Below are 16,639 nucleotides of genomic sequence, written 5' to 3'. Positions count from 1 at the left end.
TTTGCCATGAGTTGATGTTGCGCGGTCGGTTTGCAAGTGCCATGGCGGTGAAATTTCTAATCTTTTAGATTCCTGCTTTCCGGGGGACACAAAAATATAGTGCTGGGCATAGCTGACACCGTCGGAGGCGGGTCGAGATCTAGTGTGACCGGAACCATGAGAACTAGGAAACAGTTCCGATGTCTTCGACAGCTCGCTGTGTGCCCAGCCGCGGGGGGTAACACAATGACATGACAAGTCTGAGAGGTAAAGTGTTTCGTTATCGTTCCCTCCAGCGGAAGCGGCATTATTCCTTTCTCGTCGACATTGGGAAGGAAGCTGACCAGCCCAACCTTGGCCATGGAGGCTGGCGAGACTTCTTGTGGCGGCAAGGGAGGAATCAACTTGCCTACCCCACAGTGCCACCTTGTCCTCGTGGCCATCTAAGCCGATTTTGATCGGACTGCGCCATTTATCAAAAGAGTGAACTCGCGCCCATGCCACTTTCTCGTTTCTCGGAGGTCCGTCCGTCTGCAAGGGCTGAACCTCGATCTGGGCTCCGACCTTCAACGCTTGCCGAAACAAACGGATGCCGGAACGACAAGACGGCAACGTCGCAATGCCTTCCGGCAAACCAAAGGGATGCGTCCCTTCAAACGCAGCTGTACAGCCTCCCCCCTCAACCCCAGTACAACTCTCGAATCCACCACCAGCTCCCTACACAGCCAAAGAAGCTGCAGAATTTGTCCGGCAAGGTGCATGCATGGTTGCTTGGCCGCATGACGAGGTCTGGGTAGACCCTTTCAAGGATGGCAAGGGAAAGAGCGGGTGGAATGATGTTGGGAGTCAATGACGGGAATGGCGGAAGGGCGGTGATGAGGATGGTTGAGTGGCTAAGTTGTGGAGGGCAAGGGAGAAGCATATCCCCAATATTGTGTTGTTCAGGCTAGGGGAACAGGTTCGGTCAAGTGTTTATTCGGTAAGTGTGCTCTGGCTCCTTGGTTGTTGAAGGTGGGATATAATATATCGGCTATTACACATTATGTTCTAACTTTCTATCCACTAACTTGAGGCAAGCAGGTTTGAAACAGCGAAGTTAGCGAATTAAAGAACCAATAGCTTTGAACTAGACGCCCGCCTTGCATCCATGACAAATTCCGCCAGCATGTCAGGATTCATGGCCGCCCCTTCGAGCCTCTCGAGCAGCTGCCCAGAAGGGCAACTCGCGATCATGTCGCGGATCCTTGTCGATCCGCCGGTGTGTACCGTCTTCTCGTCGTCGGGGCATGGGACGTATCGAACCCACTGGCCCTGGCCCTCACCGTATTTCCCACGGCACATCCACTGCCGTTGTCTTGTGTCGTTCATGGATGTGCCCGCGCCTTGCTGATCCTCGTCCTCCCCCACCGGCTCCCACTTCTCGCACCACGCCAGCGACAGCATCCGACGCCCGCCGTCCGCGTCCCTCGCCACAAAGTCCACCTCCCTACCAACCTCGCCCACCACGATCCCGTCGCAATCCCACGAACCCCACGGCACCCGACCCCGCCCGACATAGTCCGCCCCAAGCAGGCAAACAAACTCCAACTCAAACCCGTCCCGCCCTGCCGCATCGACCAGCCGCTCCCGAAACCCGTGCCACTCCTCCTCGCTCCGGTCATACACCCACATCCACCCATCCCCCCTCAAACCCCCACCGACACCAGCCCCGGCAGCCCCGGCAGCCCCGGCGGGCGGACAACGGCCCCTCCACAACGCCACGCGCTGCGCCCTCGTCAGCAGCAACCCACCCCCCTCGACGACAGCGCCAGAGACAGCGTCAGCGTCAACATCAGCGGTCCCATCACCCCCCTACCCCCCGCCGTCATCACCATCACCACCCACACCAATACCCCCCCCTTGCTGCCCCCGCACCCCCCCCTTAGCCGCCCCCCTCCCCCGCTCGCCCAACCACTTGCGCTGCTCCTCCTTCGCCGCGAGCCGGTCGTCGTCCGGCGGCAGCACCATGGCGGCCACCACGCGCAGGTCGGTCTGGGTGCGGGTGAAGGCCTGCTGGAGGAGGGCGTGGTGGGCGAGGTGGGGGGGGTTAAAGCAGCCCGGGAAGAGGAGGATGCGGTTGGGTCGGTGGCGGTGGAGTTGGGGGGGTGCGGGGGCCGGCGGGTGGTGGTGGTTGTGGTGATGGGAGGAGGGGTGGTGGTGGTCGCTGCGGCGGGGTTGGTGTCGCTGGGGGGGTTTTGGCGGGGGGTGGTGGTGGTGGGCGGTGGGGTGGCGGCGTAGGTTGTTTGTGTGTTGCTGCCGTCGTGGTTTTCGTGGTAGACCTGGGCGATGTAGGCTCCCAGGTCGGCGGTTGTTGATGTCGCTGAAGACATGATAGTGGTTGTTATGCGGGATGGAAATAAGATGGAGGTATGTAGGGGGGACGAAAGGTTGGGGCCTTGGGACAGACATCTTATGCAACACAGGCGAGTGGCGACCTCAAATGAAGAGTCATTGCGAAGGTCAGTGTGGCGTCATGAGATATGGGACGACGGTGTGTTGATGTGCGCACTTCAGAGCAATCAGCTGACAATGATCTAGACTCGTCTAAATGTTTGGATATTCATCATCACCAACGTCAATATCTCTCGCGCTAGCTTCGTCCCATACCAATCAAGATCATGTACGTCAGACATCACCTTCTCGTCAGACCGAAATACGTCAGAGGTTCAAAAGATGAATAACATCGGATTTCCTCGACCGATCATCTCGATCTCTCATCACAACTTCAATCAAATCACCGTCATTTTGACCCCGTCGAGAAGCTCACCGCCGTCACACTCCCTCCCAACTCCTTGGTGGCATAGTTGAAGATACCAAACCGATACCCCAAAAAGAAGGCCCACCCCGTATACAACTCATACGTCCCCCCCAACGGCACAAACACCTCCCCATCCACACTATACTCAAACTCGGCCCCATGATCCCCATCCGGCCTCACATCCATACTCACACGGAACCACACCTTCCCCCCAAACTCGGCCCCCAGCTCCACCCTCTCAACCACCTCCCCCAAATCCAACGTCGGCCCACCCCACTCATCCAACGTCATATTAAACCTTGCCACCACCTCCCACCCCTCCCCCGTGCGATGCACACCAATATACGCACTGCGATCGCGGAACGCCGCCAGGCCCGCGCGGTCGCCGTCCACCATCCCGCTCACGTCCAGCTCGAGCGTGGCGGTCGGGAATTCCCCGTGCACGCGGTGCGTCAGCGTGTTGCGCGCCGAGTAGAGGTCGTCGGTGGTGTTGACCGTGGCCGTTTGCAGGACCAGGCCGGTGTCGGGGGCGAGGGCGTAGGCGGAGGTGTCCGGGTTGTGGTTCCATTCGAAGGTGGGTGGGAGGGTGGTCAAGGTGATGAAGGGGTAGTGGGTTTCGGACCAGGTGTAGTTGAGGGGTTTTCGGGGCAGGGGGAGCGGGTAGGAGGTGCCCCAGCCGCCGGTCGTGGTGTTGGTGACGAGGGTCGGGAAGCCGTCGTCTTGCCAGGTGATGGGGGCGAGCACGGGCAGCCGGCCGGAGGGGAAGGCCCACGTGAAGGACATGAAGTACCAATCGCCTTGGGCGGTTTCGATCAGGCTGCCTTGGTGGGGCGCGCCGCCGCCGGGGAGGGGGCTCTGGACGTTGTCCGCGAGGGGCTTGCCTTCGTAGGGACCCCAGGGGGAGGTGGACTTCCATACATAGGCGGTGCTGCCGGGGTGGTCGTTGAGGATGTAGTAGAGTCCGTTGATCTTGTACATGCGGTTGCCCTCGACGTCGTCGACGCCGACCTGGCCGGGCTCGAGGACCTTTTCGGTTCGCACGGTGCTGAGGCCGTCCGGGGCGAGCTGGGTCACGTTGACCTGCTTGCCGCCGTCGTAAGTGTAGACGACGTACATGGTGTCGTCGTCGTCGATCAGCAGGCCGTTGTCGTAGAAGCAGACTCCGCCGCCGTAGTTGGCGGCCTGCGTCCAGGGGCCCTCCGGGTTCGGGGCCGTGAACACCCAGGTGAGATAGAAGTTGGTGCACCCGATCCAGTACCATGTCTTGTTGCTCTCGCGGTAGCGCAGCGTCGAGGCCCAGGTTCCGCCGCGGTAGGCCCGCTCGCCGGTCGGCGGCAGGTCGTAGCCATCGCCGAAGTTCTGGCGCGGGATCGAGTGGCCGACGAATTCCCAGTCGACGAGATCGTAGGACCGGAGAATAGGGGCAGCGGGACTGTAGTGGAAGTTGGACGCCGAGTAGTAATAGGCACCGTCCGGCCCCATGGAGATATCATTGTCCGGGAAGTCCTCATATAGGACGGGATTCGTGAAAGTTTCTGACTGTTGGGCACATGCCGAACCCAATAGGGCCAAGGCCGTGAATAAGACTGACCCCAGCATCGTGAGAGGTTGCACGGCTGGATTTACCGTACTACTACTATCACCTATGGCCTTTTCGAGGTTGGGCCAACATAGGTTGGGTCAATATCTTTGAATCCAGGGGTGGCGGTCCCCTCAACTAAAAAGGAGGCCAAGGGGTGGCCCTGAACATCATGTTGTCGTTCATGCTACCCTCACGTTCCATTCGCTTTCTGGAGAATCCCATGTTCCTGGACCGGTTAATTACGATTCCAGGTCCCGCTATGCCGATCATTTGGAAACCGGTAGTGAAGATAACTCGATCACCAATGCAGTGCGGGAAAGGAGGCTCCGTTGTGCGGATCCACGACTCCCGGTTCCCGTCCCGGCCCAGGGTTGTGGGTAAACGCCAAGTCGAATATTAAGTGAAACGGGCTTGACTGCAATTCTGGGACGGGGAGATGGGAAGCGATTGTCACTTCAACTGACCCAACCTGGTAAAAACCGGGGGGTGGTATTGGGTTAACCACTCCACACGAATCACGATCCCACATCCCGAAGTTCGATCTGGGAGGTGCATCTGGGAGGTTTTATTTGCCAGCTAATCCGGCTTTAAGGTTGGTGGAATTCCCTGGATCCAAACGCCGGAACGAGGTGTGATCGGGATCGAGGACGACCATGCGTCGATCACTCCCAGGGTATCAACTACTACCCCCGAGCCTAGTCAGGCAAGGGGCTGTTTTTCACAGTGGTTATCACAGTGGTTGACAACGGCGATGTAAACGGAAGCGAGCCAAGAAGCATGAACAAGAATAATAAAAGGTGTAGATATTATATAAGCGTTGTTGTCCCTGAGGTCCCCTTTCAACTCAAGAACAAAATACCACTAGTTTGTTTTGCTTCCTCAAAGGTGACATCGCCATCATGAAGTACCTCCTCGCCGGCCTTGCAACCGCGGCCTCGGTCTCTGCCCACGGCTGGGTCGACAATGCCACCATCGCCGGCCAGTTCTACCAGGCAAGCCTTCAACTTCTCACATCTTCAACCTAGTAGTCTGGTTTCTCCGTCTAACTCGCCCCAAGTTCTACCAACCCTACAAAGACCCGTACATGGGCGACGGCGCCCCTGATCGCATCTCCCGCAAAATCACCTCCAACGGCCCCGTCCAGGATGTGACGTCGATCGACCTCCAATGCGGCGGCATCAGCAGCGAGGGCATCATCGGTTCCGAGCCGGCCCCTCTCCATGCCACCGCCGAGGCCGGGTCGACCGTCAACCTCAAGTGGACGCTGTGGCCCGACTCGCACATGGGGCCCATTCTCACTTACATGGCGCGGTGCCCTGACGAGGGGTGCGACAAGTGGCTACCTGGCGAGGAGTACGTTGAGTTGTTCCAGCTTTCTGCCGTTTACTGGGTGTTCAGAAGGAAAAAGAATAGACATACTGACGAGAGCCGTGTTGTACCTAAACCAGACCCGTCTTCTTCAAGATCCACCACGACGGCCGCCACACCACCGACAAGACCTGGCCAGATGATATCTGGGCTGTGATACGAACCCCTTTTACACACCCTCCTTTCCCACCCCTTACCAACCTCCCTCCCCCACCTATCTCCCCCTATTTCCTCAACACTCCCTTTTACCCCCATCCTCCCCCCTTTTACCCACTTCACCCCCCAAACTAACCACTAACCACAACCACACACAGACCCCCCTCATGTACGCCCCCAACACAGGCTACAACTACACGATCCCCTCCTGCCTCCAGCCCGGCGCCTACCTGGTACGGCACGAGCTGATCTCGCTGCACTCGGCGTGGGCGGAGGGCGAGGCGCAGTTCTACCCATCCTGCCACCAGCTGCGCGTGACCGGGTCCGGCACGGTCAACCCGACCGAGGGCCTGGTCAGTTTCCCGGGGGCGTACAAGGCGGATGATGTGGGGATTTTTATTGATGTTTGGAATCGTGGGTGTTTTTTCTCTTTTTCTGTTTTTCTTTTTGTTCTCTCCCCCCTTTCCCCCTTCCCCCCTTTTCCCCTTCCCTCCACCCCTCCACCCACCCCTTCTCTACTCGGTTCCTAGGGCTAACAAGAGATGCAGCGGGCAACTACACCATTCCTGGGCCGGAGGTCTTCCAGTGCCCTGAGTAGCGTAAGGAGATATTTTACTCGCAGGTGTCTGGGGAAGATGGGGGATGGAGACACACGAGCAAAGCTACAATATAGACACCTTCACGCTTCACAAATGCGAGAACTGATGCAAAAGAACCGCTAGGCCGATTATACAGAACACCCAACATAACTATCGAACACTACAATCTGAGCGTTTCTAAGAAATGCAAAGCTGTCAGGGCCAAAGCCATGTCTTGGAATCATCGTCCCCATATAAGAAGAGACCTCCCCAAGACTCATTTCGTACATCCGTGCCAACAAACCCCTTGCTTCCAGAAACGCCCGGGCCGCCGAATGCATCGAGAAAGCTCCTGGAATGTTTGGCGATATTGATGTGCCGTCATCAGGGGTATCGATCTTGACGTGTTTGTGACTCGACGGAAGGTAGATCGAGATAGCGCTCAGCGATAGGAGTTCACCTCTTCAAGCGACGACCCGGTTCCGCCAATATCAAACACGCGCTATGAGCCCCAAATTTACGCCCAGTGGCAAAGCTGTAATAGGTAGGGCAAGGCCCTGGCCTTGCCCTACCTAAGATGCAGGCGAAGCTCTCTGCGGAGAAGGTTGCGAAACGTAGTTGAAGATGTGTTTGAAGTCGTGTAGCTCCGACATCACAGCGGCCTTGTCCGCTTTGGTGGCGTCCCCCAACACCCTCTGCTCAACGCGGGAATGGCGACGCCAGCCTCAGTCAGCTTCTTCATGGTCCAATCGATGGTGGAAGCAAAGGGGGATGCGCGGCAACTCCTTCACCCTTTCCCCAACAACCAGCCCACTGCCCGGGAACCAATCGATAACTGATATCCGACTCTGCCGACCCGGGCCTCAGTCCCGCTGCTGGGGTCATCCGAATCGCTGTCGGCCGCCCTGATCTTGTTCCTCAAATTGTACCGCGTAATCAGATTCCGATGGGCCGGTCCCGGCGGAGGCGTTGCTCCCACGGATCCCGGCAGGCCCACAGCCCGGTGTTGCGGGGGGACGCCCTGCCGACACAACCACCGGGCACCTCCTCGCCTCTAGAATCATTTGATCCCTCCTCTTCTGCAGCAGCGATTGCCTCTCCTCGGGGTTCGTGCTCCACACTTTTCCACCCTTCCTGATGCGCGCCGGAGCGGGGACAGGCATGTCGCTTCCAACCACCGAAGTGTTGTCGACTGTGAAAGTCTCCAACTGCAGGGGTCCCGTCAGTTGTCCGTCCGAAATGGGGATTAGCCAGTGTGGCGACCATGGGCCTCCAGCCGTCAGAGCCGCAGCTCACAATGCCGGTACCTTGGGTGCTGGGTGATAGCGGCATCTTTCCGGTCGCTGCGCTTGTTGCTTGTGAGGCCCAGTGTTCCTCGTGTCCGTATCTGTTCGCCGTCTCCCGTCGGCGGGTGCTGGCCAACATCAAGACCCATGTAATGAATCAGTTAGTTGGTTCTGTAGTGGTATAGCTCGCCATGGTACTTGACTTCGGCAACACGGCGCTGATTGGACTTGAAGTCGTTTTGCTCAAGACCAAACGCAATGGACTCGATCACGGAGTCAATGACGCCGATCACGAAGTCAGGATGGTACCTGTTGACGGGGCTGGGATCAGGTCTGGTCGAGATGCTCGGGATGGATTTCCCAGCGCGCCGCGCGCAGGTGACTTGCGCGGTATGCCCGTGTTAAGACATACGCGCGGTAATAGTAAAATTTGGGAGACGGAGTGGTGGTGAATCTTAGGGGACCAGTTGTATCAATGAGTGGCGGGTTGGTGGTAGAAATGATGAAAGAAAATAGGTGTGAGAAGAAGATGCGGAATGGTGGCCCAGGAAGAGAAACAAACAAAACGGTGGTTAAATAGATGCCAGGAGCTGGCTCCAGACTGGCAATAATGAAAGGAAACAACGCTCCATCACAGTCTCAAATTCTATTTCCGGAAAGAACAAGGACCGAGAGCGTCGGTTGCGATAGACTTTACAACGCGAAAGCCCTCTAAAGATGGAAGTCGAAGGTTCACATCGTGCGCACCGAGTCTATTTCTACCTGCCTAGAAGATTTATCTGCACGAAAATAGAAAGTGCCACGCTGAGACAGGTCGTCATTGTGACCGGGGAAAAACCAAGTGTATAAGTCGGAAGGGCCAACACGAAGGCCTAGGAAACAGGCTCCCACCCGAGGAGGCCATGGCCCGTCATCGACAACTGCAGTGATCACATCCAGCTGCTCCCTGACCAGGGCATGCCATGCGTCCCATAGTCTCAAACAATCCCAAACTAACACCATTAAGCCAAACCAAATAAAACTCTCCAGAATGAGTAAGAAGTCTTGTTGTTCATATTACGAGCCGTTTCACAGCCCGTCTATCTTTTCTGGGTCCCCGTATCGTATCAGTGCACACCTACCAACGTAGATAGATACCTTACCTAGGTAATACACATCTAACATCAAAACCATCCAGGCCCCAAGCCGAATTCTCTATCCCGGGGGCAGGCGGGTCAAGCCAAGCCAAACCAACGACGAAACCACAATTTTATACCATCTCACATCGTCCCCCTCCCCTCAAACACCCATAGCCGTAACCCTCAACCCCTCCGGAATCGCCCAGCCATGGGAATTCGCCGCGCGCACAAACGCATCCACCGCCTCGCCAATCCCATAATCATTCACCCTCGCCGCCTTCCCCTTGCTCGCACTACCACCAGCAGCAGCAGCAGCCGTGGGGAGATATTTCCGATCGAGCCTCGCCGGGCGGGGCTCGAGGGAGGCCATGGCCATGCGCACCTGCAGCAGGACGCTCTCCAGGCTGTTGGCGGGGGACCAGCCGGAGCTGGTGAGCAGCTCCATGCACAGGGCGCCGCCCGCGGTGACGTGGCCGCCGCCGCCCTCCAGGAAGGGCAGGAAGCGGGGCCGCACGACGCGGACGAAGGGCGGCGAGAAGGGGAAGTCGGCCCCGAAGCGCAGCTCGAGCACCACCGACGTCAGGCCGGCTTGTTTGAGGTCCGCGGCGAGCGGGAGGGAGGGGTCGAAGCTGTGCAGCTGGACGATCCATTGGAACATGTTGCTGATGCTGTCGAAGTCGATGTACCACCCGAGGTCGTGCAGCGGCGTGCTGGACTGGACGGCCTGCATGCGCATCAGCTCGCGGCTGAGGGTTCGTGTGGCTGCGTCGGTTGCGAAGGAGGGCGGCTCAAGACGAGGAAGGGTCGAGAGGTCGAGAGCGCCTGGCTCGAAGTCGGTGAGGGTCCGGTCGATGCTGATACTAGCCGGGGTCGGGGGGCCGCGGCCGACTCTGCGGACCTTTTTCAGTATCTTGTTAAGAAGCCCAGGAATTGGGTTTTCCTCGTACCTGTTTTGGGTGGCTGCGATGTCTATGCTCGAGGCACGCGATACCGTTTTTTTACTTGGCGGGCCGGTGGGTTCATCGAGCTCGCCGTCCGAGAACAAATAAGCCACATCTTCGGCGTCTTCGTCTCCGCTGTCTTCGAGCAGCTGCACTGCCCGCTTTACAGTACCAGGCAGCGAGACGGATGGTGGTGGCCCAACGGTTCGGATAGGGATAGCAGAAAGGGGTATCCGTAAAAACTGGCCGCCCTGGCCCATGACCTCACGCCCTTCAGCTTGTGGGTAAGCCTGTTGCTTCGCCAGCGTGCCTTCTCGAGTCAGGGCTTTCTGCTCTGCATCCGTTTTCAACTGGCTTCGAACCAGCGGCTGCGATTTCCCACCAACAGCCCGAACAAACAAATAACGACACTGGTGCCAGTCTGGTTGGGATACCACATAATGCGGCGTTTGGGAGACGAACTCATCAGGCGCGTTGATGATCTCGTTCAAACTCAGGCAGACGCCGATGTTAAGGTCTGAATTCGGCCACGATTGGGCCGCTCCGGAATAGCCCACGCTTGTTTCGTGGGCCCTGCTGAAGTAGACACCATTCCCATAGGCGCGCCCGGAGCTTATGTCTTGGAAGTCGAGACCGGTCCGCACGATGCTGTGCCAATTGGCGAGGTTGCTCCCATGCCAGGCAAATATCGTCGGGCTTTTGTCGATGTCTTTGCGTGCAGCAACTTCTTGGAGCGCTCTGTTAAACCGTAGCTCCTTGTCTGGCGAGCCCTGGGCGAAACGGAACTGGACCCATCCTTCCATCCCCAAGATGCGTTCGTGTTCCCGGTTGGCGCCCCTACCAGCTACTCCTCCGTTATCTCGAGGATTGGTGACCGGAGCTTTAGGGTCGGGGGTTTGAGAGCCAGGGGCTTGGGGGTCTGGTACCGTCTGACGCCGCTGAGCGATGGCCCGCGAGCGGTCGACCTGCAAGATGCAAGAGCGGTTCGATGATACGATCCACTGAAGGAGTGATACGGCGGCCGGGGAAATGCGCTCCATAGAGCGGAGGGTGCTATGTGGATGGCTGGCCAGCCACTCCTCGACCTCGAGGATGGGCGGGAGGGTATCAAGAATGTGTCGCATTGATTTTGCCTTGTTGGCGTCGTCCAGGGAGTCGAAATCAGTATCATAGAGATATACTTCGGCGGTCTCAGTCTCCGATGGAGATCCGGAGAACGGTGGCGATGGATTCCGGAAAGGGTCGGCCCCGGCCACGGCCCAGTAGGCGGAGGACTCACCCATAACGTCGATGAAAGCCGTTTTGGTGGCGCTATTTACCTCCCGTACACGCGCGTGCCGTGTGAGGTGGTGGCCGGGTTTTCGGAAGGCGAGCCACTGGGCCGGCGCCAGGCGATTACCAAAATCGCTAGCCTCCATACTCTCGAAGACGAGGCATGCGGGACCCGGCACCACCGTCGCCTTCAACGGCCTGATAGTAGGGTTGGCCAAATCCGGAACCTTGAAGCGGAGCCCTATTGGGAGAGATCGGATAGGGAGCCTACCCTCGGTGTTCGCACTACCTATGAAAGGACGTGTAGTCCCTGGTTGGATGGCCGAGTAGCACAGGCTGACGAGCAGGTCGACAACATAAGGCTCTGTGAGAATCTCGTGCTCTATAGACGGACCGAAGCCCATGGCCATGTATTGGAACAAGCACAGCGGGTCAGAACAGACGTACGGACGCAAAGCCTCGAAGCCCTTCTCGAGTCGGCAGTGGCACCGTAGGCAGTACTCGGTACATTTGACAAAGTAGTGCATGGCAAACTGCATGGCGATGAGGGGGAAACTGCGCTTGTTATTGGGGTCGCCCCCTAGAAGATGGTCCGAGGCGAGAAATGTGTTGGCGTCGCCGTTCCAGACAGTGGGCTCGGGGGGCCGGTAGGCTTCTGAGACAAGCCCGATTTTCGACAGTAGGAACTCATTCGCGCTCTCCCAGCTGAGATTGTGAGACTGACGGATCTTGACGAGGGACACAAAACTTTCGCATAAGAATGAGTCGAGCGAGTTAGAGATGAGGAGCTTCTCGAAGGTAGCGTCATCATCTCCCTGCTCCGTGCCGCCTGGGCTGGGGTCGCCGTCGGTGGCTAGTGGGCGATTAGACTCGGAAAAGAATCGGAGAGCTTCAGTGATGGACGGTTTGTATGTTGTGCACTTTCCGATGCGAAATGTCACCCGGGTCCGGATTGCGGGTCGGTCGATAACCTTGTCTAACGGACTGTAGGGGTCTTCGAAGCGCATAACGAGGACAATGTATTCCGCGGACTTGACATCCCACGCCTCCAAAACCTCGTTGGACAGAGCCAGCTTGTCGGCTCGGATCGAGATTGCGACATGTCCGGTAACGGAGGTCTTACCGAAGGTGTCGAGGAAGCCCACTTTGTAACCTGCATCCTTTACCTGGCGGAGGTCCCGTCTGATGCGCTGAATCAACGGCCCTTGGGTTTCCGTTCGGTAGTTGTTATGTTGAGAAGGCTGCGGATGCGTAGATGGTAGGCCAAATTCGCCCTCGTCGGAGGGGTATTCTGAATCACATGCGACATCGTAGTCGTCGGCCTCTTCCTCTTCGTCGGCGTCGTTCGGGTCCTCTAGCCGGCCGTCCAAGGCACGGCCGATCTCTTGGTCGAGACGACTCGCCAACCCTGTTACCATTTCGTAGACCGACATGCCAATAAGGTAGTCTTGAATACCCTGAACGGCGGTAACAACTGCTGCTGGTGGTGGGTCGGCGTCATTGGTCCAGAGCATGAACATGTTTCCGTCGGGATATTCGCTGACATCTTGGGCTAGAGCCTGTATGCGTACATCCCTCGCTAGACTTGTGTGATGGTAAATTATGACGACCTCGCCGTCGGAATCTCCGTTTTCCACGGAGCGCACACCCGGAATGCCGCCACTGGCAGCTTTTTGGGTGACCGTGGAGACATGAGTCTTGAATTTCCTAAAACTCATGGCCGCTGTGGAACACCGAGGGAGATGAGTGGTTTGTGGCCAGAAAAGCGAATCGAAATAATGCGTTGCAGCTCAGGAGAATATGAGGAGAGGGTTCTGCCATCAGCCGTACTTCGAAATGAAGTAGGAAAATTGTTTGGTCTGCCGGTTTGTTCAGGTGCCGGTTAGTTATGTAAGTCGGTCAACACAAGGCACAGCCAGAGAATCAGTCAAACAACAAAGGGCATTGTCGGCGGTGGAAACAATGCAGGGAAACGTAAACCTGTAGTTTTCGCACCTAATCAAAGTCGAAAGAAGGTTGAACGAGAAGGTTGAAAGAGTTGCACTTTGTTCTGTGCGTGTAGGGTTTAGGTGGGGGAGATGAACAGACTGACGTTGGGGGGGATTAACTAAAATCACAATGACGTCTGGAAGATGAGTCGTTGCGTGGGGCTGCTAGAAGTTGAGGCTGAAGCTGAGGTCATTGAGTTGAAGTTAAGGTCCAAGATTACCGGCCTGGGAGTGTAGAGGTGGCAGGCAGCAACAGCGGGGTTGGATGTGAGTCGGGAGGTAGGTACCTTACCTTACCTACCAGCACTCTGTACCAGCACTCTGATCGGGCAATTCCCACGTTGAATTTCGGAAACGTCCAAAGTTGGGTATGATGGAAGGATCCAATCAATTCCTTCCAGAACTGCCTGTGCACTGTTCAAATGGGTTTCTCGCACGCACTCACCGAATTACAGAAGACTGTGAACAAACATCAAGGTAACCGGGTCATCTGCCTCCCGTCAGCCCCTTGACGGGGGTACAGTTGCCCTGCATTGCCTTGACTCCTTCCTGCATCTGCAGAAAAACGGAACAGCACGTTGGCGCATCACAGAACACAGGGCAACTGGTAAAAATGCTTGCCATCCTCAGCACCAACGACCAGCGCAGGCAGGCAGGGCTTTGGTTGTTTTGTCTGGCTTCCGCGCATCACAAGGTAACACAAGGAATGGGTAATGGATGTCGTTTAATATTGTGGGGCCTTGTCCCGAATGGGACAACTTCGATGATTCATTGATGCAACAGGGGGCCTCGCTGCCTAGCTCTAATCCACTCAAGTGTCACCAGCTGGCATCAGCGCTCTCTTCAGCTTGGTCTGGGGGAAACAAGAGGAGCACAATGAAATGAGCTGGCCAGCCATATCGCCAACTAGAGCACCAACAACCCAGCCTTTCCGTGTTTTCTTTTCCGTTTTTCGTTTTTATTTTATTTGTTTCAAATCCTGTTGTCATTGATTCGCAACACGGAGCTTACGCGTGGTTAAGTTAAGGTTGCACCAAATCAAGGCAAACCCGGACCTGGGAACCCAGGAACCGAGAAACCTCAGGAATCTAGTGATTGAGGAAGATAGGCATCTAGGATTCCAGATATACAGGACGCCACGTCGATAGGACTTGGAAAGGAGTGTGTTGCCGTCTTCAGCGAAACGAAGGAAACATGGCCTGGGACTCAAAGGCAGCTCGACCGAGGCAAAGCAGTGCAGCCTCGGGGACCAGGAGCATTGCCATTCACGCGAAGCAGCAAGCGAAACGTGCCACTCAACCACAGTCTCAACATGTTGCCGACCCTTTTCTCCAAGACTTTTTGAGCCCCTCATTCGATGCCGCCTCATATCTCAACGCCACCCTACCCCCGCTCCAGACCTCCTCTCGAACACCCGGGAACCAAGCCTCAAGTCAGGGGGCAGTGCCCCTCGCAGAGCTCTCCATCCAGACTCAGGCCACCCTATCACAACTCAACGCCCACACCACCAGGCTGACAAACACCCTGACCGAGTTGACCAACGATATCCTCAGGAGCGGCGGCCGCCTCGCATACGAGGTAGAACTGCTGCGCGGCGAGACCCTAGGCTTATCGGAAACACTCACCGAGACCCTGGAAGACGATATCGCCAAGTTCGTGCCGGGCGGCGTGCGGGAAACCGTCTCAGACCCAAAGGCGACGGCCGACGGCCATGGCGCCACGTCCTCACACCAACGGCGCATGTCGATCCTCACGGCACCGTCCACCACCACCGCCACAACCACACCAGCAGCAACAACAACAACAACAACAACAACAACAACAACAACAACAACAACAACAACAACAACCGAAACCACCACCACCACCACCACCCCACCCGCCCCAACCGACCCATCATCATCATCAACCACAACCCCAGCCCCACCACCCGACGAACCCGCCTACATCACGCAGCTCCGCACCCTCACCCTCGTCCGATCCCGCCTCGACGCCGTGATCAAGACCTTCGGCGAGGCCATGGAGTTTGTCTTCCCGCCGTCCGAAGTCTCCGTCAGCTCCTCCTTCATCTCGGTCTCCGCGCCCGACGCCGGCGGCGCCAACCACTCCACCGAGGAGAAGGGGCAGCAGGTGCTGCGGGGACTGAGGGATGAGATTGCGGGGCTGTTGGAGGGGAAGGATGGGAAGGGGGGTGATGGGGGTGAGGGTGGTGGTGGTGGGGATCCGATCGCGGGGATCGAGGCTGCTGCGCGGCGGATCGAGCAGCTTAAGGATCTGGCTGCTGTGTGGAAGGGGACGGCGGAGGAGAAGGGGCGAGCAAGGTTTATTGAGTCGCTGGCGAAGATGGTGGAGGATCGGCATAGGGAGTTGTTGCGGGAGGTGGAGCTGGCTGGGCGGAGTAGGGCTAGCACGAAGCCGCAGGTGGAGGTTGGCGGTGGTGCTGGTGCCAGTGGTGGTGCTAGTGGTGCTGGGCAGGCGGCCGAGGCTAAGGGCTACGGTGCGTATGGGCTGATCAGCCAGCTGCAGAAGCTGAGGAATGGGCTTTGAAAGGGGCGTGTGTATGGATTTGGTGTTGCCGGGCTTATATTGGATTCTGGGTGGCTCTCTGCCGCTTTATGGCCATATTGCCCACTTCCCTACTATCGCACACCTTGCTGTAGGAGAATGGCTGGGAATAAATCGTTTACCAGGTCCCCGGAGTGAGCATATCAGTGACTAGTAGTGTCTGACAGGTACCTGCGGCTCTCATCCATACCTAGTGTGTCTAGGTAGCCAACATCCCCACCCTTATGATACTACGCCTACTTCTTGGTAGATCATTTCGCCTAAAATCCCTAACTGCATATATAGTTCAACGGCCGGGAGAGACTGGTAGCCCAACCGGACTTTCCCCCGAAGGCCATCATAGAGGGTTGGTTTAGGGAGCTACTTTTTACGCCATAAACTATGGCAACCGCATGCCTATCACGAGACCGGAGGGTGATGCAGTGTGATAAGACCATAATGACGTGACCGGGTACCGTTTCCGGTGGCTTATCTTTGCATTGATGTGTGCTAGATGGTGGCTTTTGACTGAACGGAGGTTGCCTCCAGATTACTTCATCGGTATGGATCAACAAAAGAGTGCGATCGGCCTTTTGCCCCGGTCTTATCAACTGTGAAATGAGTTGCACGCAGTATCTGTCTCGCTACGGTGCCTTGCTATGGGCGGTTCTATGTATATACCCTGGATCCTCATACCACCTTTCTTTTTTTTGTACCATCTATTCAAAAACGGGTGCTTGGGTTCCGATGTGGCTTACTTTCTTTCTCCTGTCACACAACAGCAAACTGCCCAGGTTTAGTGCCTTCGCCAGAGGGCTTGTCTCTACAACAACTCCATTAGCTCCCTCATGTGGGAAGAACGCTTCGTCGGAACCCGACATAACTTGGACTTCCCAACTCCGGCGAAATATAATAACCACCAAGTTAGTATCCTGGCCCGTGTTTAGGCCATGCCGGGTCTGCCCAGGCTCTCGGAGGGCCTTCATCGGAACAAGAGGAAAACTGGATTACTGTTACTTTGCTTGATGGC

At 56.9% G+C, this 16,639-nt stretch overlaps 4 protein-coding genes across 4 annotated transcripts; 2 read left to right on the top strand and 2 right to left on the bottom strand.

Moving 5' to 3' along the window:
* Positions 1–1,083: 1,083 nt before the first annotated feature.
* On the bottom strand, positions 1,084–4,375 carry F5144DRAFT_590212 (glycosyl hydrolase; the record flags this gene model as incomplete). Its single annotated transcript, XM_066790139.1, has 4 exons — positions 1,084–1,830; positions 1,864–2,182; positions 2,298–2,338; positions 3,182–4,375. The coding sequence occupies 4 exons, from the start codon at positions 4,373–4,375 to the stop codon at positions 1,084–1,086; spliced, it is 2,301 nt and encodes a 766-aa protein (XP_066646366.1).
* Positions 4,376–5,257: 882 nt separating this feature from the next.
* F5144DRAFT_590211 (glycoside hydrolase) lies at positions 5,258–6,480 on the top strand (the record flags this gene model as incomplete). The annotated part of the gene is made up of 6 exons (XM_066790138.1): positions 5,258–5,340; positions 5,384–5,385; positions 5,435–5,711; positions 5,807–5,879; positions 6,041–6,296; positions 6,431–6,480. 6 exons carry the CDS (start codon positions 5,258–5,260, stop codon positions 6,478–6,480), a joined length of 741 nt encoding a protein of 246 aa, XP_066646365.1.
* Positions 6,481–9,024: 2,544 nt separating this feature from the next.
* F5144DRAFT_483552 (uncharacterized protein) lies at positions 9,025–12,795 on the bottom strand (the record flags this gene model as incomplete). The annotated part of the gene is made up of 1 exon (XM_066785399.1): positions 9,025–12,795. The coding sequence occupies one exon, from the start codon at positions 12,793–12,795 to the stop codon at positions 9,025–9,027; it is 3,771 nt and encodes a 1,256-aa protein (XP_066646364.1).
* Positions 12,796–14,157: 1,362 nt separating this feature from the next.
* On the top strand, positions 14,158–15,811 carry F5144DRAFT_112506 (uncharacterized protein). The gene has a single exon (XM_066782140.1). It carries the CDS (start codon positions 14,260–14,262, stop codon positions 15,610–15,612), a length of 1,353 nt encoding a protein of 450 aa, XP_066646363.1. The 5' UTR covers positions 14,158–14,259; the 3' UTR covers positions 15,613–15,811.
* The last annotated feature ends 828 nt before the right edge of the window (positions 15,812–16,639 follow it).

Source organism: Chaetomium tenue (genome assembly GCF_020726465.1).
Source record: "Chaetomium tenue strain MPI-SDFR-AT-0079 chromosome Unknown F5144scaffold_2, whole genome shotgun sequence".
Lineage (NCBI taxonomy): Eukaryota > Fungi > Ascomycota > Sordariomycetes > Sordariales > Chaetomiaceae > Chaetomium > Chaetomium tenue.
This window is presented reverse-complemented; position numbering and strand designations above follow the sequence as displayed.